Source organism: Marmota marmota, unplaced genomic scaffold (assembly GCF_001458135.2).
Source record: "Marmota marmota marmota unplaced genomic scaffold, marMar, whole genome shotgun sequence".
In the NCBI taxonomy this organism is placed as follows: domain Eukaryota; kingdom Metazoa; phylum Chordata; class Mammalia; order Rodentia; family Sciuridae; genus Marmota; species Marmota marmota.
In genome coordinates this window covers 10,491,783-10,516,919 of record NW_025999853.1, presented here as the reverse complement: position 1 = coordinate 10,516,919, position 25,137 = coordinate 10,491,783, and the positions used below count along the sequence as shown (strand labels likewise).

At 37.1% G+C, this 25,137-nt stretch overlaps 1 protein-coding gene across 5 annotated transcripts in view; it reads left to right on the top strand.

Moving 5' to 3' along the window:
* Ano4 (anoctamin 4) overlaps positions 1-25,137 on the top strand; it is a 372,166-nt gene that overhangs the window by 269,214 nt on the left and 77,815 nt on the right. For all 5 annotated transcript variants that reach the window (XM_048803237.1, XM_048803234.1, XM_048803236.1 and 2 more), the window contains one exon: positions 19,209-19,315. In XM_048803237.1, coding sequence (XP_048659194.1) covers positions 19,209-19,315 — 107 coding nt within the window. The remainder of the gene's footprint in view (positions 1-19,208; positions 19,316-25,137) is intronic.

The window sequence follows — 25,137 nt, the reverse complement described above, 5'->3', positions numbered from 1 at the left end:
ACAAGCTTCAATATGAGTTTTGATAGGGTCAAACCACATCTATACCATAAAACTCCCTATCTTAAGGTCAGCTAACTAAGAGCATTAATTCCATCTGTAACATAATTTCCCTTTGCCTTATAGATAATATATTCACAAATTCCAGAGGTTATGATGTAGATATCTTTGGAGGGTCATTATTCTGCCTAGCACATCCATATAAATTTACCAGTCCACAAAGTCCCAACAGAGGACAATTTTTAATAGGAAAAAAAAAAAAGAAAGAATGAGGAAAGGGAAGGAGGTGGCTATTTGATTTCATTAAGTGAAATCACTTATCTATTTAGTTCAGTATCCAGCCCATAGTTAAAAAGTCAATAAATGATGACTGTTGTTTTTACCTTGAGCCAGGAGTAAATTGGGAATCATTTGGAGAATCTCTGGCCTAAACTGGAATAGCGTTACTTTTAAAGTAAATGATGATCAGTGTTTCAGACGCATTACTATTTCACATTTGTGCATTAGTAACATATTCCAACTTGTTTTATAAACCTTTCCAGTATAGATATTTGAAAATTCTGATTCTTTTAGCATGTACCTTTTATTGTATTTTCTTTTGAAGTTGTCTGTTGTTTTCATTGATCTAAAATCTTTAGAGGATTCTTTAGGCAAAGAGATACCAAGATTGATTTAGGTAGGATTAATGTTCTTTTAGTGCCTCGATGACTTAGAGCAGTCTCAGGACACTTGTTTTATTGCAGTTACTTATTGGCATCAGGATCCTTGATATGCAGGTTGTTTGTATTGATCTGTAGAGTCAGGGGAGATATCTATGTTCTGGAAATTTTTAAACTGAAATGAAAATGAAACAAGTCAGAAAGCCTAAGATTTGAGCTTCTGAAGATCATATGGCTCCTTTTCAATAAGACAAAATGACTTTAGTTTAAGGGAAAGCAAACCCTTTGGTGTCTGAGTTAGTAGTTAGCATATTGTCTTCATACTTGAGAGACACTCTGTGATAAGTCATTAGGAAATATTTTATTCATACTTATCCATCTTTTTATAAGAACTCTTCTGTTTATCTGCTCAGTTTATTCAACAAATACTTTCAGTGTCTATTATGTGCCAAGTATTGCCCTGTGGTAGGTAAATATACTTCTATATGTTCATATGTATATGTGTTACAGGGTAAGGGTCCATTGTGGAGCTGAGGCAGACACAGCAGTCTTTTCTCACCAGTTCTTCTGATCATGCCAGAAAGATTTCAAACATATCACTCAGAGTAGCAGGCAAGAGTTTATTAGAAGAGATAAGAAAAGGAAAAAAGGGACACTCTCAAGGGAGACAGTGAATCCTCTCTGAGAAGAGAAGGATCATGTGCTTCCAGTTTTATTGGGGATGACAGGGAAGTTTCCAGAGAGTCCAGCCCAGGTCCACCCCTTGATTCTTTACTTAAAGCAAGATGACATCAGATTTCCAAGTCTCCACTGCACAAGGTAAATGTCCAGGACAACTCTAGGTCACTTTGGCCCACGCTGAGCCATTCTAATTGGGACTTGTTCTTACAGATTTTATGTTTAGGGGAAATCGTTCTTATCTCTCTAGTTCTGGAATCTGTGTAAGAGTCACAGAAATTATCTCCCCCACACCCCCTGGTTCAAGGTAACTTGTATTCTTATTGGCATTTCGGGCTTGCATTTCTCATTCAGATAAGAGTTTGTTTGCTGAGGAATGCAGCCTATCCTATTGACTTCAGCCAGGCAGGGCTGCATGTACCTTGCTTTTGAAAAGAAAGCATGTGGAGATCAGCACAGTGGGCCGAGTTTAAAGGATTATTTCCTTAACCTCACATTCCCATTGCTCACATCTGTGTGTTAACCTATCATATGTATAGATATTTTTATTTAAATGTTTGACTTTAAAATGTTAAATTTGATGGTCAAGAGGTTATTTTCCTTATCAAGATGGTTAAAGACAATTTAAAGCACCTATATAAGAGAAGAGATTTGTCAAATTTAGGTATAATAAAATAATGACTGGTTAACACAAAGGGGAAGGAAAGGAACCCAGATCACATCTATTGTGTGAAGTGGACATGTGTAATCACATAGTGCATTCTGTTATCAGAACCAATTGTGATCAGAAGAAACAGGCCCAAGCAGAGGGCAAGGGAATAGTTGCTCCTCACAGGCAAGCACCCCTGCAGGCTCTGTAATGCATGTCCTTCATCATCACCTCTCTTGGCCCTTGCAACAAAAATTCATTATCTGCATTTTATAGAACATAGAACAGAGTATTATAGACATTATTATGTACATTATCCAGGGCCACAATGTTATAAATTCACTTTGGGGTTAGAACCCATATCTGTCTGATTGCAAACTCATGTTCCTTTCATAGTACAATATCAAACATTCATTGAGTGCCTCCTAGACACTGGAGTAGCCATGAGACTAGTAGTATTTTCATTTCTGTTTAGAGATGGATAAATGGAACAGAGAAAGTAAGGCATTTGACTGAGTCACACAGTTGGTAAAAGTAGGAAAACATCCTGAGCAAGTGAGGGAGGGTCATATATGGGATCTCTTGAGGCTGGGGCCTGGACAGGGCATTCCTTACTCATATCTAAGAGTGGCCCTGTGAAGGAAAAGGTGTTAAATCTGTAAGCTTTATAGATAGTAGTTTATTTAAATGACTACTGATCTAGGACCATATCTTAGAAATGTCTCTATCCCTGGATATCAATGTGATCTATCTTACTTTCCACTTTCCTCACCTGTGAAACTACAATCACACCATCATTTTTATGTTTCTTATTCCAGATTATTGACATAATCGCTGTCTGTTGACTAGATACTGCATTCCTCCTCACTGTCACCACCACCTCCTTTTGGTCCTCCTCCTCCTTTCTGACCTCATTGCCACTGACTTAGTGGAAGTGGTGACCAACTCTTGGAATAACCATAAGAGTCTTCCCCTCCTCTCTCTCTCCTGACTGCAAGTCTGTCCACCACACTCATATTGAAGGTCATGTCCAAGGCTCCTACCATGGATTCACAGAGCACCATTGCTCAAGTAGAATAAAGGTACTCTTCTACAGTATTCACAGCCCACAGGTTAGCAAGCAGAGTGTGGGCAGGATTTCAACCCTTCCTCATCACTTTGGTCATGCACTTTTGGCACTGAGTGACGACAGTCCCATATGCAGTAGTATTGCTTTCTTAAGAGCTTTCAGTGATTCCCTGGGGTCTCTAGGATAAAGTTTAGACTCCTTAGCGTGGCACACAAACTGCTTTTTCAGCTTCTTCCCCTTATCTCTCGGCCTCCTGGGTTGGATACACCTACCACACAGCCATGGAGGTTGCCTAAACATTCCACGACTATCTTTCCTTCTGCCTAAGGGACACTCTTTCTCTTTTTCACTGTCTGGTGAAATCCTGTTCTTCCTTTAGGAACAAGTTCAGGGATTTTTTTTATTTATGAAATCTCTTATGTCTCACTCAGACAGAGTTAGACTTATGGGCTCATTAGCCTTTGTAAATGCTTTGATTATGGCCCTGACTGTGTTGTACCTCCATTATTTATTTCCATGTCTGGGTACTGTGCAAAGCATGATTCAATAGCCAAAAGTAATTAGAAGGCAGTTCTAGTCTTTATTTGAGTTTTTCAAAGGACACAAAGGGAAGTCACATATATGGTTCTTGGCAACTGTTTATTATCATCCTTTCCTCTCCTTTCTTCACAGGTGAGCCTTACACAGGTGAGTCTTTTCTCTATCCCTGGCAATAACATTTTTCCTCCACCCCAACCTGTATAGCTGTTCTTCTTTTTTATTGTTGCTCCTCACCCCCAAATTTTATCCCTCTTGTTCATTACTTTGTTATATGGATTGACATAACTTCTCCACCAAGAAAAAACAAATCCATCCTCTTTAGGCCATAACTGCTAGGATTATCTTTCTTGGGTTTGGGACTATGGAAGTCAGATCCTTCTAGATTCAGCTTCAGGGACAAAAACAAACCTCAATTTCAGAGGCTTACTCAAAGGTTTGTTTCTTAACACATAATATATTAGCTGTGAATCAATTCAGATCTGTGTCACCTGTCTTCTTTATTATGAGATCTGGGCTGAACAAGCAACCTGTACCTAGGACATGCATTCTCATGGCAGAGGACAAAGTAATAGCAAAGCCACTCTAGTATCTGCTCAGATGTGCTGCATATCACTTCTGCTCATACTCCATTGGTCAAAATAAGTCTTGAGGCCAGAGGTGGTATTAGTGGGGTGAGGAATTTTAATCCTCCAGGGAAAGGATTATAAGTCACATGATAATGGATAGGGACCCATGATCCTCACAAGGACAAGCAGCAAATTTGGAATCAATACAATATACCCAGGGACACCCCATGTTAATTATTTTTGTTCTGTTACTTTATATAACTCATTAGTCTGTGACTTCGTCTAGGACTTAGATGATATCTTATATATATATATTTTTACTTTGTTTTAAAACCCCTACATGTATAGAAAAAGAAGTATCTGTGTAGGTTAACAAGGACCTGAGTAGAAGTGAGAGAAATTTCTGTAGAGTTAAAACCAGGCTTGGTTTTAGAGTATTTCAGAAGTCACTTTTAGAAACCCTCATTATCTTGTGCAATATTCTGTCAGATTTTGTTGGGTACATGCCTAGGACAGAGAGAAGACCTCCTTCCCAAAGACCATTTCATTTTCTAGTTCCCTGTATCCCTTAGGTTCCATTCAGGGAAATAGAAACTTAGTGGTTACTTTAACAGAGAAGCAATATGAGAAAGTGAAGAATCACAGTGTCACAATGGAAATGATAAAGTCACATAGATAATAACCACAAGAAGTGAAGCCCCTACTGCACGCAGGGTTGGTAGAGCTAAAGGGAAAGGTTGAGGAATCAGAATCAAGAAGCTCAGAAGACTGTCCCAGTGGAGCTGAGCTTAGACCTCTGATGATGAGATGCTATCTCTTGATGCTAGTACCCCAGGACTGAGACAGTGCAGGGAGTCTATCTTGGGGAGTGGTTTTCTCTTTTAAAGCCGGAAACTGGAACCAACTGTCATTGTGAAGTTGAAGGATCATTGCAAGGGGAACATTGTCAGGAACAGGCAGGTGAACTAGAAGGACCAAGTCCCATAACCTCTTATTTCCTCCCAGTCTCCTTCTAGAGTCCTGTACTGACAAAGCATGTCAGAGAGATGGGCAGCAAAGCAGAAATGTCATTTTTAGAGACTGTGTTATAGCACCATAGAAAAGAATAACAAAGGAGAAAGAGATAACTTCATATACAACACTTTCCCTGGATACACGGACTTTTATAATTTGACTTTAATTCTTTGGTTTATAACATCCTCAATTAAAATCAAAACGTCTCTTGCAAAGGTGAAAAACTTAATGTTATTCTTTATGTATACCCCATTATGAATAGTCAAAGATGGGGAGGAGATATTTGAGCTGTAGCTGGGAGAGAGGAAGCCGTAAAGGTGGAAGAGGGGGAAAAGGGCCAAAAATGAAAACAGAGAGATCATGGAGGATAGATTTTACCAACTTCCTTCCAAAATTTGCAGATGCATGGAGAAGTTTCTAGGACTCTGCTGCTCACTGCAATATAAAGGAACTAGAGAGAAGCAGACAGATTTGTCTCGTCATCCACACACAGGACAACTCAGCTCCTAGAAGAGAATATGAAAACAAGACCCATGGCCAAGACTAGACTGAGCAGTAGCTGTGAATGAGTCACTGAATAATAAATTTATGCAGTGACAGTCACTGGGTAATTCAAGAAAAATGTTACTATTGACTGAATTATAGTAGCACCCTAATTAGTGGAAGGTTGAGGGCATGGCTTATTCTAAATGGGAATTTTCTGATCTGGGGATTAATTAGGAAACATTATTGTTTCTAACTTGTTTATAGATTTTTTTTTTAAAAAAAAAAACCTCTATCCTCTTAATTCTGGCTCACTTTTAAATACCAAATAAAATCTCTAATAAATTTGAATCTCTAATAAATTTGAATATTGCAATGTTTTCATTATAAATATTCATTTCAGTTCAGTGAGTAATAAGAATTAGACAGGCCTGGACAAAGGCGAATGAATCACACTTTCTGCCCTTGAGGGTTAATGGTTAAGTTCACATGAACTCTGTTTGGAACACAGGATCTGGGGTCAGTTGAAGAGGGTCCCCAAATCCCAGGTCTATATCTCATAAAGCATGTGGTCCTTAGCTTTAATTTTTTTGTTCTATAAATAATGATAATAATAATAATAATAATAATAACATTGTAAAAATAAAAATAGTACTATTTTTGTTAATAATATCAATGCAATCTGATATATAAGTAATTAGGTGATTTTACTAACATGTGAACTCTCTATATGTTGATTTTCATGGCCTAGTCTTAAAGATTAAGTCTGGAGTATTCTCAGTTTCAGGGTATCACTTTTTTCTCTTCCTCTTTTCTCCTCTTTCTTACGGCATTCTTTCTCCTTTCTTTCCCCACACTTTTCCTCTTCCAGTCTCCTTCTCATCTTCCTTAATTATCCAGATTACCATTCCTCTCCCCAGGTTTTCTGTTTCTGTGTTCATCTACCTGATGTCAAAGGTACTGTTTGATCTACTGAATCTTATCAGCAGGTTTTCAACCTCTGACCCCATTAATGTATATTCTCTTATAAGGTAGCTGATTTTTAAAATTGTTTATTGATTCCAACCAATGATTTGCCAACCTTTTTCTACATGACAGGTGGTAATGTTTACTTATGTCACATACCGTCTCGTGCTTTCCTGTGTTGCTAGAAAGCACATTCGAATGCGCAGGAGTAAGGTGAGGTTATTGTAAAGGTGCCTAGAATCCATTCTAAGGTTTTACATCAATCATCCCCAAATCTAGCAATTCTAACCATTCTTACATCAAGTTAGTTGCACAGCTCACACAGCTCACCACTGATCACATCACTTCAGGATATTGTGTCATGTGAGTGAATTAGATTCCCCAATTTGATTGACACTTCTTTCCTGAGACCTATCCAAGTACACTATACCCTCAGACCCAGCAATGCCATCCCTTGGTATGTACTTCCTTAAAATGCTTCCAACTTTGCATCATACAGAATGTTCACCACATTATCATTAGTAATGATAATGAATTGAAAATACCCTAAATGTCTGCCAGTAAGAGATGAGCCAACAAATTATACTGTCCTCATATAGTGGTCCTCTAAGCAGCAGGGGAGATAGCTCTTTGTATCAATATGAATCAACATTACTATTGAGTAAGCAGAGCAAGTTGCAGCAGAATAAGTGAAGTTGTAAAGCATATAATACTGTATTTTTAGGAATAAGTTCATATTGGAGATCATGAAAAACCCCTGATGGCGGTAACCTCTGAAGGAAATACAGTTGAAGAGATGTACACAGAGGGACTCCATCTGTATTTACTTTTTAAGTTAGTTAGTGGGCACATTGGGGCTTGATATTATTATTGGCACATTTTTGTTTGTGTAAAAATATTTCACTAAAGGAGAAAGATCCTCACAAGACCAAAGTTCAAATTACAGGTACCTGGGGACATGTTTAAACTGCGAGGGTCAGAAATCCCTACAAAAAGTGACAAATAGCCATCTAATAATAATACAAAATCACCATTTTCGAGTACATGTATGCAATAAGCATGTTGCATTCAGTATCTCCTGATCAAACATCCTTCTGATTTAAACATTTTTGTTGTCTTTATTTGAAAGATAAGAATCCGAGGCTTAGAGAAGTTTCTATTCTAACTTCAAATAGCGCTTGGCAGAACAAAGATCTTATCCTAAATTTGTTTTTATTTTTAACCAAATAAAGTAGATATTATATTCTTTCATGATGTTGTCATCCCAATCAATAATATATAACCCAGCTATGTTATTTGGAAGAAAAAAAAATCACCAGGAGCTCAGAAATTTTAAAAAACTATTGCAAGCTGTAAAACATTTTATAAGCTCTAGGGCTCATAAAAAGTAAATTCTATCTATCCACGAGGCAGATTCTTTCAATAAAATCCACCTCCAAATTGGAATATCAGTATTAGTCTATCCGATTTAGTATACAAAATACTGAGCCCTAAAAGCAATAAGAATCATTATAAAGATATTGACTTAATTTCAAATAAATGTCTTATTTTTTTAAATAATTCTATTTTTAAAAAACTTGAACTACCTTGGCAAACATATTATTCAAGAGAAATTCTTCCATTCTTCTTTCCTTCCTTCATTCTGTCCACTCATTCTTCCTTTCTTCTCCTATCATCCTTTAAAAAATTGAATTATTTATGTATATAGTGTGAAGAGTCAAATAGTCCTACAAGCTTGGTTAGAAGAACAGCAATGACAGGAACCCCCACCAACTCTTTATCTTTCCTCATCTAAAGGGACAACCACTTTTCACTCTTTTAGCTGATTCTTTTGGTAATTACTTCCACATATCTAAATAAATTATTTTATTGTGAGTTTTTAGTTATAGCAGAATCTATTGCCTTTCTGCTACAGGGAATAAGATTTAGCTTATTCCTGCCAGTTCCCACTACAATGGATACCTATTCCTTATCCTTTCTGTGTACTTATATTATAATTAGAAGCATTGTTATAATGTATATTAGTGTTTACATCATTATTACTGTATAAGTGCTACTCAGAGCTGTCACATAGAACAGTATGACTTATTTTCCTGTTCTGCATTTTTAAAAATTCTTTTTAAATTTTTTTGTTATTCTTAGATGTACATGACAGTATTGTTTTTGATTAAACTAAAGTAACAAATTCTCTTGATTTTTAGTTTTCAAAGTTTTATTTGTACTTTCCATTAATTCCATCTTAAACTGCTAGTTGTCACAATTTCAAGATGTTCAGATGCATCAGATAATCAATTTATTTCATTTTCTTGGGGAAATCACCCTGCAGCTTTCTGACAAGTTCCAATCTAAACTTCTTGCCTTCTACTCCTGGTACAAATTGTTCTGGAATTTCCCTTTATCAATATCCCTGTGTTCTCTGGGTCTCCTGCCTGTGATGCTTATTCCGTTTCCTGGACTTTTATTCCACTCTTTTCACATCCTTCAGTGACATCCTGATAGAAGGATTGCATGACAGGTCATTTTTTTTAAAACCTTGCACACTATTATGGGATGAATCACATCCTCCCAAAATTCACATGTTAACATTCTAACCCTCAGAATGTGACCTTATTCAGAGACAGGGTCTTCAAAGTGGTAGTTAACTGAAAATGAAGTAGGGCCTATATATACCATTATATGAAGAGGAAAAAGAGAAGCACAGAGGGAAAACTATGTGAAGATACACTGGAAAGATTACTATAAACCTACAAACCGAGGAGAGAGCCCTCAGAAGAACCCAATACTGCTGACAACTTGATCTCAGACTTCTAGCCTCCAGGATTGTGAGGAAATAAATTTCTGTTGTTTAAGCCACCCAGTCTGTGATACTTTGTTATGGCAACTGGAGTATACCAGTACACATTTGTTATACTTCACTCTTTTGATAGTTTGGCTAGGTATAGAATTCTATATCTAGCCAAAATTCTTTTCCCTCAGAATGTTGAAGGTCTTATTCCATTTATTTCTAAAATTCAATATTGTTGCTAAGAACTTTAGAAACACTCCAATTCCTAATGCTGTATAACTTTTCTCATCTGTGGTAGTTTTTATGTTAGTATGTTTGTTCCTAGTATTCTAAAATATCATAGTAATGTACCTTGATGTGGTTTTATATTCACATATTTTACTGGATACTCAGTGAACCCTTTCAACATGGATGCCCCCTTACATTTCAGTTCAGAGAAGTTTTCTTGAATAATTCTTAAAAATGTTTTAGATAATTTTCTCCTTTATCTCTTTTCCTGAAATTCCTGTTTTAAATAGTAGATTTCCTGAACTGATCTTCTAATGTTCTTATCCTTTCTGTCCTTTTTTATTAATCTATATCTTTTTGCACTAGGAGATTTCATCAATTTATTTTCAAATGCTTCTATTGAGTTTTACATTTCTATTTTTTTTAACTTTTAAGGATTATTTGTATTTTGATGATGTTCTGGTTTTTCAAAACATATTTTGAGCTCTTTTCCCAAAAATTGCAAATATCTTCTCAGTTCTCTGGGGTTAATTATTTTTAAAAAATATTTATCACTTTATATAACCTATTTTCCCCAAACATGTTTCTTTCTGTTTGTTCTTGTTTGTCTTTTTGTATTATCCTCTATCTTTTATGTTAATAGGCTTCCTCAGATATCTAGTGAATTTTGACTGAAGGTCCATATTTAAGAAAAAGAAATCAAAACTTAAGTTAAAGTTCTGAATAATAGGTGGGACCTCATACATGGCTGGATGGTTTCATTTTGGAGTCTTCACTATCAGTATCTTTAGATCTCTTTCCTAGGTTGGTCAGATTCCCCAGAGGACATTTTCCAGTCTCCTGCCTGGAAAGTTAAGGTCAGGCTGCCAGGGTTCTAGAGCCCGAGAGGATGGGAACAGCTGCTGAGTCTCAGCTTCCAGTCCTCAAACATTCACTTGCTCCTCTAGTTTTCACATGCTGTCCCTACCTCTGACTATGCATGGTGTCTTACAGTTCAATAATTATGTAAAATAGCCTCCAGTCTTCTGCTACAGTACAGGCTAGGATCTGAAGAGCTAATTTCTTCCTAACAGATTTCAAGTATTTACTTTAGTATCCTTTTTACCCAACTTCTAGAGGTCACCGGTGCCCCAATTCTAAGTCTTTACAGAATTTTGTAATATAAATATGATCATTCACGATTTTTTTGTGGCACTGGTTGAAGATTTAGCATTTCCTGATCTAAAACTGTTACCACGTCTCTGTTTGCACATTCCAACATTTTGTTGCTGTTTTTTCTCCTGCTGTTTCTTCCCTTTATTACTTATACCTTTATTGAATTACACACACATCAGCACTATTATTTTCATGGAGTTTAGAGAAAGAGACAAATTGAATGCAAGTGATTAATTTTCCATCTTTACCTGGAAGCCTGAAGAGCAAGTATTTTATAAATTCCTATTAACTCTCAGATAGCAAAGATGATATCATGAAATACAATTAGAAATGAGTGGATTTAAAAAAAAAATGTCTCACATTGCTTTATATTCCAATAATTTATCATGTTAATCCTAAAAGTAGGCTTGAAAATCTTCACTAGTCAGGATTTTGAATATTATATATTTGGTCCCATAATCTTCTCATCCTTTTATTCTTAACAAGTGTACTTAAGATTAAAAATTTAGTTTTTGCATTGCACTTGCCTAAATCTCAAAAACTCTTAATAGGCCTTGCCACATAAAAAAAATTAATTGGTTGCTTTGTTCCTCTTTAGACTTTCATTAATATGAGGATATAATTTAAGTGACAGTTAACTATCATTTTGCTTCTCCTTGTTAAAAAAGAAATCTCTATTTAAAAGTCGAACTAGGAAGGATACTTGAATATTTATTTCTAAGGCGTTATTAACCTTTACTTTTCTTCCTGTGTTGTCAAGTAATACAACTTCAGCCATCAGAAAAGGTAGGTAGGTTGGTTATCTATTGCTACCTAACAATCTACCACAAAAATTGCTGACTGAAAATTACATTCATCTTATTTGCTTGTGATTCTTTTTTTCCCCAGCAATTATGCTAGCTTCAGCTGGGCAGATCTTCTACCGGTTCCTCCTGGAGCCAATATGTAGCTACAGTTTTCTCTACTCAGCTGGCTGCTCTTGGCTGGGTTTCTCTCTCCATGGGGTTTCATCTTCAGAAAAGCTAGCTCAGGATTCTTTACCTTAGCCTAGCAGTCTTGGGGCCGCAGGCTAAGCTGGCAAGAGGGAAAGCTAGGTCTAACCATCATAAAAATAATTTCTCCCACATTCTGTTGATTAAAGCTTGTTACAAGTCCTGCAGTTACAAGAGGTAGAAAGATTGCCTCTACCTCTTGATGGTAGAAGCAAGAAATTAACATCACAAAGGAATAGGGAGGAATCACAGACATGGAGCTTTGCAGCCATTTTTGCCATCTACCACAGCGCCCTCTGGCTGTAACTTATTCATATTTTTCCCTCAGAGAAAATATACTCATTCCTATCCTAGGTCCCCTATGGATACCATCCCAATATTGCATCAGGTTCGAAAGGTCCAGGATCTCCTGTTCTTCATCAAGTTAGTTGGAGATGAAAATCCTCGGATACAGCTTTATGGTTGTGGCCAGAGACCTGTAAACCGAAGAGACAAGTCATCTGCCTCCTACATTTTTGAAATGTAGTGATGGAACAAGGACATAATCGTGACAATGGGCACTACTATTCAAAATGGGGAGCAACAGGAAGCATGTCATTTTTATTCCCCCAGATTAATTCAGAAATTCAACTGACACTTGGTTCATTTTCCTTTATTCCAGAAAAAAAAAATGCTTTCATCTATTATCTGGCTTTGTTTCCTGTCACATGTCTTAGATTTTTAAATATGGAGGTCCAATAATGTGTCTAAAATTCTAAAATAATCCTAAAGACCCATATATAAATAGTCAAGTGTTTCTTGATAAAGTTACCACTTCCTCTTGAAGTTATAAACCACAGAGATTTAAAATTTTCAAACTTTTGAGAAAACTTACTTGTTTTATCAGTCTCCAAAATTCCCTAATATATGTTTTTTTTTAAAAAAAAAAACTTTAAAAATCCTCTTCACTGCCTTTATTTCCCCCAAAAAGCAGAATCACATACAAACATTATTATGGGATGAAACTGATTTTGAGAAACTTCAAGTTAGGGGAATAAAAAGGCAAAATTTAACTATCAAATAATCTGAAAATTTCTGACACATCCAGAGGGCCTTGGAGTCATAAGGAACATGGTTTATTAATCACTTGAGCCCTAGAGTAGGGAATAAGACAGAGCCCTACCTTCATATTAGGAGTTTGCATTCTACAGGGAGGGAGTCCAACAGTGGACTGGCAGACAGGTGTCTCCCACTCATGCCCCAATTAAAAATTTCAGAGAATAAACTATAATAAGATAAAATGAGATAATGGGTTAGGAACAGTGATTTTCAGGTAAAAGGGAGACTTTCTTACCTAGGCTGGTGACATTCGAGACCCAAATGTTGGAAAGAACTGTGTAGACCAGAGAAAGGAATTTGGCCTTTATTCCAAATCTATGGTAATTCATTGGAAAGTTAAAGCCTAAGAATAATTATTCATTCTTTTAAAAGATCATTGTGTTTGTTCTATAGAAGATGAACTAGAGGGAGAGTGAAATTATAAAGAACAGTCAAATGGCTATTACATACTGTAATTTTTTCCTGGGAAGAACTTTTAAGAAGGTAAGAAAGGACCATATTCAAGATCACAGTTGGAAAAGACCTGCAGAACTTGATGGATTGGGTGTCAAACATAAGAGAAAGAGAGTCAAGGGTGAATTTCAAGTTTGTGATTTATGAAATTGGGTGCATAGCAATGCCATATTTTTTAAGATGGAAGAGAATAGAAGAAAGGGGATTTTTTTCTTTTACAAAGGTGGAGTATACATTCTGGATACTATGTAACCCTGTTCTTGGTCAATTAAAGATTTATGACCTGTGTTTTCCTAAAAAGTAACTGCATCCCAGAAAGATTTGATGACTTTCTTGAGACCACACAACTTAAGTGGGAGAGCAAGACTTGAAGCCAGGTCATCGGGCAATTATACATGGTCTTATAGGGCACACTTTGTCCCTCTCATGCTTGCCTGCTTAAGTTACTGTAGCCATAGTAAGGTACAAGGTCCAGATTCCATTATTTAGGTAGTTAGTAGCTGGTCTCTGCCTGCATGCTCAAAATATCACCCACAACTTAGACAACCGTTTGCCTGCACTGTCAATACAGTATCATCTAGCCACATGTGGCTGTTCAAATTTTATTTTTAATCCACTAAAATTAAAATTAACTTTCTCAGATGCACTAGCCATAGTTCAAGGGCTCTGTAGCTGTGCATAAGTGATCAGTATTATAGGGCATAGTGCACAGAGAATTTTTTTAAAACAATGCTGGGACTTAAAAATCCAGGGCATTGCACATACTAGGCAAGAGCTTTACAAACTGAGCTACCTCCCCAACCCAGAATGTTTTCATTATCTCAGAAATTTCTATCCAAGAGTGTTGAACTTTAGATAATTCAAACTATTATAAAATGTCCCTTGGTTCTATGAATATGATGAAAATGGAGTCTTATCCTAATAACTGCAGTCTAAGAGGAAAGTTTAGAAAAAGAATTGAGTTGTTTTCTGCTTTGAAAGTGGCACATTTCATACTAGGCTGATTTTAAACCTAGCACTAATGAGCCCCTTTCCCCAATTCACAACCTTGAAGGTTTGTGTTTCTCATTTTTTCTACTAAGAACAGAGGCTTCTCTGAGGAGGGGAGCTGGGTTTGTTTCACCTTGGCAATCCCTCCCTCAGAATGCATACCACCCTGCAAGCTTCCCGTTTTCCACCCTCTTCCATATATACACACACTCAGTGACAGTGCTTAGGACAGTGCCAGCATAATATTTACTTGTTAAACAACCCAGCATATTACAGTATTTTATAGCCCTGCTGTGAACCGTTGATATAGGAAGAACCTATCAGTAAAGAGCAAACACAACTCCAGGAGGTCAGTAGCTAACACTCATTTGCAAGGCATATTTCCTCCCATTCCTTCTTTCCTAGCCTAGAGGATATGGGGATCCCAGTCCCCCAGCACCCCAAGTGAAAGCCCAGGCTGCTCACCACCATAGGAAGCAGAAGGCTGGCTGAGACTCTGGGGGCTTCAGGCTCCAATCTGCCCGTTACTTATTGAGCAGGTCAAGGGGTCCTTCCTCCCAGGGCATGAGTGAGGCATCCAGAAGATCCCCTTCACATACTTATGCACAAAGGCAGCCCTGTGCTCCTAGGGGTTTCCTTTTCAAAGAATTGAGAGATTTGGAACAAAGAAGATGGTTTCTGAATCCCTTCTTGCCACTTGCTGGTTGTATGAATTTGGGGAAATGATACCATCCCTCCAAAGGGGTAGAACAAGGAGATGTGTGTACCAAGCTGTGGTCTCAGAGTCGATCCTCCACCAGTTCAGTTGATTTCCTTCTTTATCCCTCAGAGGGATGGTAAGGATAGAACTAGAATATAAACACATTTTCTTCTTAGGCTTTCTTTAAAAAAATTGTTTTTTCAGTTTAATAGGTAGTATACATGATAAAAATTTCCTAAGTGTACACAGTGAGATTTCCTTTCCAAATTTCCAGCCACTTTGTTCTCCCAGAGGCAACCAGATGTGTATATACCCTTCAATAGTCATTCTATGTATGCACCAGAAAATATGTATGTCAATATATTTCTATCTGGGTGCTTCCTTATATGGATATTTTCCTCTGATACAAATAACTATGTAGCTGTTTTGAATTTTGTTTCCTCCTGGTACTATCTGAGAGACTTTAAATATTTTCACTGAGCATCCTTCATCTCTTTAAAGTATCTCACTATAGAGTTGTATCATATTTGTTTATCCTACTCTTCACTGATGAATTATTAGGTTATTTCAAGACTTTTGTGATTATAACCCATGCCATAGTGAACATTCTTGCACATCTGTCACTTCCCACATGGGTAAGTATATTTGTAAATTTCTAAAAGATTAATTTCTGGGTCAGAGGATATATAATGAGGACATGCGGATTTTTGGTGAATCTGGTCAAATGACCTCCATAGTTTGTACAAGTTTTCCTCCTCAGCAATATGTAGGCACAGAACTGAGTTTATCAGCCCACGTTGAGCCCTGCTCAGAATCTTGGGGCTCCGAGTCTTATATTGGCCAGAATTTTTCATCTTATATCATGTGTATGCATGCATGCATATAAGTGCAATCTCATTTGTGTTATTTGTGGCTAAGAAAAGTATGAGAATATGATATAGGGAAATATCAGTCTTCAGTGCTCCTTCTCATAATCCTCCTGTTGGAAAGAGTGACAGAGAAAATGAGACTGTTCCATGCCCCACCAGAAGAGCCTTAAATGTGCAATGTTAAGGGAATGGCTCTGTTGGTAGTTGAAAGAAATGGAGAGGACAGAAAGGGCTCCAAGAAGCAAGAATAGGGTCAAGATTTAAGGAGATGAGATACAGTTCCATAGCTCCTAGACTGGCTAGTGTCCTCCAGAAATCAGCTCTTTTGATTTGACTTTAAGTGTTTGTCCTGTACTTTGCCCTATGCTAGTGCTATAATACAGAGATGGGCATGGCTGATATGTGCCTTCAAGATACTCATACAGACAAGGCAGGAATATAGGCAGATAATTTTGATATAATGTGATAGAAGCGACAGTTGTGGTGACAGCTAATTCTGGGAGCCTAGAAATGCCAGTCAGAAGGCACAGCACTGCTTGTTGTCTCACCTAATTATAAGAAACCCCCGAAGAGTAATTATAGTGTTATACCTATTTCACAGATGAGGAAACCAAGATCCAGGAAAGTTGAGGGATGACCCCAACACCACAGAGTAAGTGGCAGTGCTGAAGCATAGACTGAGGTCTGTCTCACTTCAGAGGCTTAAGAGAAAGCAATGATGATGTTGAACACATTGAAGGCTTTTAAGCACATCTCCCTCTTCATCCATTCAATGGTTTCTTCTTCCTCCTCTGGCATTTCAGGGTGAGGATGGGGTGTGGAGCAAGAGCTTTGGAGGGAGATATACCCTGAGCTGAGGTTGCAGGGATGCATGGAAACAAGAAGAGCATTCCAGGCAGAGTTCCTCTTGGGCTGACCTCAAGCAGAGCCAACCTGCAGGAGGCTCTGATGTATAGAGAGAAGCAGGCAAGTGGGGTGACTAAGAGGGCAGCCTCTGCAACCAGATCCTGATTTGCCCCTTGGCAGATAAGTGTCTTTCAGCACATCCCATAACCTCTCTGATTCCTCACCTGTAAAATGGAACAAATAAGCCTCACGTTGTGGATAGTTGTAAGGATTTAATGAGTTTGTGCATTTAGGGTGTTTAGAATAGTGCCTGGCACATGTCCCCTATATGTGTTCTAGGCTCCAGGTACAACCTAGATATAAGGAAACTGAAACAAGATTTTGGAGCAGGCCCCTAGTTCTTATTATAGAGAACCATCACACATGGGCTCAGAAGATGAAAAGTGGTACTATAAAAAGAGAAGGAAGCAGAAAAACATTTCATGGAGGAGAGATATAGGCTTTTAGCCCCAAATTGTCTCATCAAGCATAATCGTGCTTATCAGCTTTCAGTTATCATCTGAAATTGTTAGTCAAAATGGGCTTTTTATTTGTTGTCTATTTCTTTATGACATCTTTATTTGGTATTAAAAGGTAATGGCCTGTCCCAAATAAGGTGCAAAAGCAGAGAAAGATCAAATAAAAGGAACTGCACTCGATGTAACTCTTGGTTTGTTTTTTTTTTTTCCTCTTCCTTTCTGATGTCATAAAATGTCTTCAGAAAAACCAAGAGAAAATATGAGATAAATGCTGCAGCTTCCTTGTTTACGCACACAGCATTCATCTCTCACCCACCACGTCAAATCACCTTTCTCTGAGGGCAATATTTTCTAAGACAATCCAAGAGAAGCAAAAGTGGGAGGAAAATACTTCTCCAAGGGATCAGACTTTTGTCTTCATATCCTCCAGCCTTTCTCCCCTTTATCTGTCATTCCACTCTCATGTTCTCAACTCTGTTCCCCCAAACTGAGCTCCATGCCTGGACCACCCTTCCTCTGGGCCAGTTTTATCTCATCAATTACAATTAATCAGCATCCATCTTCTCCAGAAAAATGTGTGACAGCTATTTCCTCAGCGTAAACCCATGACCTCACATATCCATGTGCCAGCTACTCACTGGACCCCAGGGCTACAGCTTGCTGTCCTGAGTGAACCCACAGTCCTATGTGGGAGAAAAGGCATGAAAAAGGAGGTTGAGTCTACCTTTCTCTGCCATAGGCGCATGTGCGTTTTGTTTATGGTCTGTCTTACCCGTTAGACTGTAAGCTTTTCTATTTTGCTTGCCAATGTATCATCAGTACCTTGTGGAGTGCCCTTTGTAACTATCTGATGAAGAAATGAATACAAATGACAACATAGAATGACCAGTCAATCAATGTGCTTGCAAGGCAATAAATAGTACAGAGGAGGGAACACTGCATTCTGTGAGGGACAGGAAAACAGTTGGAGCGGTGGAAAGCTAAAGGAGATGATCTCAAAGCTGGATTCTGGGGTGGTGGTTATTAATATTTGTATGTCTTTTCATAGAGTCTGACTTATAGGCGGATCCCAATAAAAGTTTACTGAGTTGATAAACTTTTAAATTTTAAGATGCAATTACACTTAGTGTTGCTAATATTCTACCATATTTCACATTTCTGCATTTCTGGGACGAGAAGACACGGCCATTTTATGCTAGATTACATGACCCTAGAAACTCTGTCTGTTACCTAGTAGGGTAGGAACACCTACTAGACAGTCCAGTGTTGTGTATATGAGTGTGTGTGTGTGTGTGTGTGTGTGTGTGTGGCCTATGAGCCATTTGAAAGCTTTAAAGACTGGCTAGGCCACTGGTTAAATGGTTAAAAACATGTCTTAAGTTTATACTTAAGTTTATGCTACTGGGTTCCCTCCAGTAGAGACCATGGGAGAGTGAGGGACAGAGGTGATTTCCAAAAACTGGCCCCTCACCTCACCCCTGAGCCAGACCAGAGTTCATTACCAAACCTCTATATCCACCACTCAAGCCAGTTTCAAATCTAAAAATTCCTGGAGAACCACCTGATTATGACATGGGAAGAGGCAGGGGTAAAGGACATGGAGATAAAAACCAAACAAATCTTTAGTTGAATTTATTTCATGACCTTACTAAGCAAAAGTGAAAAAATAAGACCTATATTTGTTATTAGTTCGTTTTAAGGTTTTATAATTTCGTATATCTCCAGCTCCTTCCTGGCTTAATGCTGTTACTGCTCAGAATTCTGAGAACCAAAACTGCTTAGACTCATGGTCCTACTGCTTTGGTGCCATCTCTGGGCTCTCTCCTGCTGTTCCAGACATACCCTTTAGGATGGCTTCAAGATACCTCCATCCGAGCAGCACCCAATGATAACACATGAGATCTCTCACTGCCAATTAATCCTCAGCTTTGTGTTTTCAATGTGTATGTGCAGCTTCATCATCCACAACAAAGACACTTTCTTCAACAATGCCACAAGAAGTAGAATTGTACATCACATTCTGCAAAGAATAAAGTACGAAGAAGGAAAAAACAAAATCGGTGAGTGGCATATGGAGTATGACATACTACATTTAGATTTGGAGATTAGTTTTCCTCCTTTGATTTCATTATTTTTGAGTCAATTCTAGAAATGCTTATCATTTATAAAACCTCCATTACTTTGATGAGTTCGTAAGTGTAAAATCTTCCTAGCATCCTTATGTATCTTCTCTAAAAAGCACATCATGTCATTAATCTAAGATCATGGAGAATTTCTCTCAATTCCACAAATATTTATGGAGTGCCTACCATGTGCCAGGCACTGAGCAAGGAGTTAGGGAGATGAGCACAATTCTACTCTGGAGATTTTGTCCAAGAGGGTAGAGGGAGAAAACAACAAACAGGTAAATATAGTAAGTAACATGAAGAAATTAAAATGGGTGGTTACAGAGATAGACTGGCCAAGCTAACTGAGATTGGGGTGGTCAGGGAAAACCTCCTGAGGACCTGAAATCTGAATTGAGGTCTGAGTGATAAGGAGGCAGCATGGGAGGATGGAAGGTTCCAGGCTGAGGGAGTTGTCACACTTAAGTTAATTCTCCAAATAATCACCTTCCCCATGAAACAGCCTCCATAATTTATATTTTAGGCATTTTTATGAGAATCTTCCCATATTAAATTACCAAATTTCCTGCCTTATTAAACAGGCAATTGTGTGTTAGAAAGGTTTGAGAGGCTTCGTCCCAACAAAGATTTTACTGATACTTTTAATAATGACCTATATCCGTCTGGGTTCAATAAAGAAGCAAAAGCACATATAATCTGGACAGGGAAAGTTTAATATAAATAATTAACTATGACCAGAGATTGGAGTCATGAAAGATTGGCTGGTCAAGGGAATGCTGAAGAATAGAAGAATAGTAGAGATTAGCAGTTTCCTCTGACAAAACTGAAATCCAGACCCTATTGGCAGGGGGGCAGCTGGGCAAAGGAGTCTGGTGGAGACCTGTTGGGGGGTCTGCTGTCTGGAGTACTGGGGGATCTGCCTACAAGGGTCAAAGAGAAGTTGCTCATTGGCATATGTTGCTCCAGTCGCGCTGCTCTGTGAAGCCACCCACAGAGCTACTCCCTTGAGGAGTGTCATGTGCTGTTGGTCACCACATACTACAGGAGCTGGGTGCTATAAAAATGGGTACAGCAAAAGCCTGGTGAAAGATACCAGTATCAGGAAGAGGAACTCCTTCCTCCATCAGTTAACACGTAGAGGTATTACCAGTTGATAAAGTAGAAATATTTACAAGGTCCAGCTCCATTACTGCAAAGCACACAATCAAGATGCATTTGGGGCTAAAGGGCACAATACATTGATAACTGATACATAATCTAATGCTCTCATGGGGCAAAGCTGAAGGATATATACATTGGAATCAGGAACCTCAGTGATCTCAGCAGGTTGGTACTCTAGGCCAAATCTAGCAAGATGACATTTAACAGTTTGTAAATGTAAAGTCCTACACTCAGATCAGCAAAACAACTGCCCCAGTACAGTGTGGGAGAAATGTTTCTCAACAACACCATGAGAAGAACAGATTTGAGAGTTAAGTTGAATTCAAGCTCAGTGTGAGTCACTAGAATAATGAAGCTGCCAAAAAAAAAAAATCTACTTTGATCCCAAGCTGCATAAATTAAAATAGAATAGGGAGAAATAGATAGCTAACTGGTCTAGATCCAAATACACCTGGAATATATATTCAGAGAAAGTCGGTGCAGGTGCATGTAGAGAAATAAACCTAATGTAGATCTTTCATAACTTGGATGGTGTTGTAGTTGAACACATCACTTTCTCTCTATGGAACTCATCCATCCTTAAAATATACCCTCTCCATAAAGTCCTCTGTGCCTATCTAACTTAAATGAATTCTTCCCTCTTCTGAATTCCTATGACAATTATTTTTGGAGTGTTTATTTGATGACTTTAATATTATACAACTCTTCTTTTATTGTCTACAATTGCTTTCAATGACATTATGCAAATCTACCACCTAAAAAGAACCACTGCCAACATTTTGCATCCAAAGTAATTTAAATATTAACTCCTACACTTTTTTTTTCAACAAATTTGGATAGCATGTATACCTTTCTACCATACTTTATTTTTTTTTAGTTATGAACATACTAGAAAACAAGTGAGTGAATATCAAATTATTATGGCAGTAGCTATTCTGGATTATTTCATAAAACACAAATAACTCAAAAGACAGCACCTTTACTAACACTGATATTAGCATTTGCAGTCTACCTTGCAATTCATGTGCCAAACTAGTATGCTGAAAAGTTACTACTGAAAACTGCTGGTCTAGATAAAAAGCTCCAAAACTATAAACAAGCTGTCTTATTCATCTTTTCATTATCATGATCTAGCACAGTGTCTGGCTTCTAGAAAGAACTCAAAAAATGCTTGTTGAACTGAACTGAAAATATTTTTTAAATGATTGCTGTCTCCCTATGAGTATCCTATACAATTGCCAACTGTACTGTGAGGCCATACAGCAATTATTATGGTATAATAATATTTGCATCTCAAATTGGGAGCTGTTTTTACAGTTAGACAAAAGGAGATAAAAGGGCAGAGACAGTGTTTTTTCAGTGTTCTGAAGGAGCACTGAAGTATAGTAAAGAGATTCTAAAAGCTTCTCTGATTTGATGAAATGAGGTGAAGGATTCTCTTTAAAACCTTCAGCACTTCAATAAGGATGAAATTGAAATATGGCTAATTAGATATAACCATTCACAGAAAAAATTATTAAGCCAAGATTATGCATTATGATTAAAAATGTAGAGTAAAACTACAAATGGTCTCTTTACTTACTTCGTTGTCATCTTTGGTTTCATAAATTAACAACCTGGAAGTTGGAAAAAAATTCAATTTCTTGATAGAATTAATGTTTATCCAATGTTATTTTCTGCCTGAAACTTTCTGTCATCTTGCATGAGCCAACATTGATTAGAAATAACACAAAAATATTGATTTGTAGACATGATTCATAAGGGTGTTTTAGTGGAGTATAAACTGCCACTATGTAAGTTTTTCAAACTTACTCTGAATTTATTGCAACTGTGAAAATCAAACCTGGTAAAGCTCACTTTAAAATAGAGCAATTAATAACTCAACAAAGATTCATTGAGCAACATGTGTGCATACAATAAATCTTGAAAGGTATTTGTATTTTCAAAATGTGTGTTTTTAAAAGTGAAGTTAGTAAAGTCGTAAACTTTAAATATGAGCTACTTTATCACTTTGCAGAACTTGGTAAGTTATGATAAACATAAAGGTTATCATCAGAGTCTCTTATTATGTCTCTGTGATCCTACTTTTTCTAACATCTGGGATATTTGAAACGTATCAAGGACATACATAGAATATTCAATAGATACTCCAGGAAATCAAAGCTTTATACATAATCAATAACTAGTTCATTAATTACAAAGATATTTCTTGAGGGCTTCCTCTGTGCTAGACAAAATACAAAGCCCCACCAATATTTATCTTTCAACTGTCTTTTTTGGATATGTACTATTACTGTCAAGCAGTTTAAATATATCAGTGTGTTGCTGTAATTTAAAGTACCCAAACGTTTGATTGACCCTCCATCAATAAGAAGGGGGGTCATGCTTGTAGGACTTTTCAGTTATGAAAACCCCTGGATTCTGGTCAGTATCTAAAATATAGAGACCATTCTTCTTATAGGCCACTTGAGAGATATCAATCTAACCATCATCTTTGAGGTTTGCTTTAGGAAGTAACATAAATCTTGACCTGAAAGTAACTTTAAAGAGCAACATGTTAAACTTCTACTTCTGGCCAAGGTGAAAGAACAGGCATGAGACTTATTCTCCCATCTGAAACAACCAAAAAAGGAAAAAGGTAAATTATATGACACAGTTAGTTTCAAGACACTGAACATTAGGAAACCCAAATCAGGGATCCTTGGAAACAGAAAACAAATGAGCCCCACAACTGACTACCTTTCAATTGACAAGGAAGGAGAATCCAGGCAAAGCTGGGGAGATTTCAAGTTGAGAAGATGTTGCTGAGAGTCCCGGGAGACCCAGGCATCTATAGCTCACAGAACAAAGTTCTAGAAAGTAGAGTTTCCAAGATCTGCAGACATGACCATACAAAGGCACAAAGGTTAACTTCATTGCAGATTTCTCACTTTGAATATAATCAAATTAGATTACAATAGAGCAAATCTTTAAAATATTAAGAGAAAAAAAAAGTCAACTTAGAATTCTATACGGGTGAAAAAAATCTTCCCAAAAATGGAGGTAAAATAAAGAATTTTTCAGACATATTAAAACTGAAAGAATTCATCACTATAAGATTTCTCCTATAAGATATGTTAAAGATGTACTTCAGGAAAAAATATATAAATATTCTTATGCTTTAAATATCATTAGTAGATAACTGACCACTTAAATCAAAATAATAACACTGTAATGTGAGGTTTATAAAGTATGTCAAAGTAAACTACATGTTATCAATAGCTTAAAGGTTATAAGGGAAGAAAAGCAGCCTCCAATTTCATGGGACTTTCACTTGAAGGTAGACTGTGATGAGTGAAAGATGTGCTCTAAACTCTAAATCAACCACTATCAGAGCAAGAACAAAGAGTGATGGCTAAAGAGCCGACACAGATAAATGGAATCATGAAAAATAAGTAGTACCCCCCCCAAAAAAAAACACCCATAAAATAAGAAAAGAACAAATGGAACAAGTAGAAAACAGTGTGGTCACAGACTTGTATGTACATCTAAAACTATCAGTGATAAGTGGTCTAAAGACCTCAATCCGAACACCAGAGATTAATACATGGAATAAAACACAGTCTAAGTTATTACTTCCTGCAAGAAGAACACCTTAAATATAAAGAGACAAATAGGTTAAAAGTAAAAGGATTGGAAAAGATATGTTACTATAATGAAAAGGAAACTTAAGTGGATATACTGATGCCAGAAAAGTAGATTTCAAAGCAAAGAATATCACCCGGGACAAAGAAAGTTCATTTTATAATGATAAAGAAAGTTAATCTATTTCAATTCATTAAAAAGATGCAAATCATAAAATAAACAAATAGATAAGTTGGACTTCATCAAAATTAAAAGTTTGCTCTTTAGAGAAAGATTTTTAAGAGAATAAAAAGAGAAGCCACATACTAAGGAAAAAAATTCCAAAGCATATATCTAACAGTATCTAAAATATATCAAAACCTCTCAAAACTTGTTATAGATTTGAGACTGTAGCTCAGTGGCAAAGCACTTGCCTACCATATGTAAGGCATTGGGTTTGATCCGTAGCACCTCATAAAAATAAACAAATAAAATAAACGCATTCTGTCCATCTATAACTATTAAAAAAAACTTGTTATAAAAAATTTGTAATGGGCATAAGATTTAAACACATATTACAGAAGATATGTTGGTGGCAAACAAGCACATGAAAATATTTTTAGCAACATTATTCATGAGGGAATACAAATTAAAGCCACAATGAAAATCACAACACACACATTAGAATGGCTGAAATGAAAAGGACTCACCACTCCCAAGTGTTGATGAGGATGTGGGAGAACTTGAACCCTCGTCCACTGTTAATGAAAATGTGCAACTGTACAAACACTCAAGAAAACAGTTGGTGTTTTCTCAAAAAACTAAACACATACCTGCTGTATGATCTAGCCATTGCACATCTACGAATTTATTCAAAGAAAAAGTGAAGCCACACATCCATGCAAACTTTTACATGAGTATAATAGCAGCTCTATTTGTAATAGTCCTATGCTAGAAATACCCCAAATGTCCATCATCAGGAAAATATATAA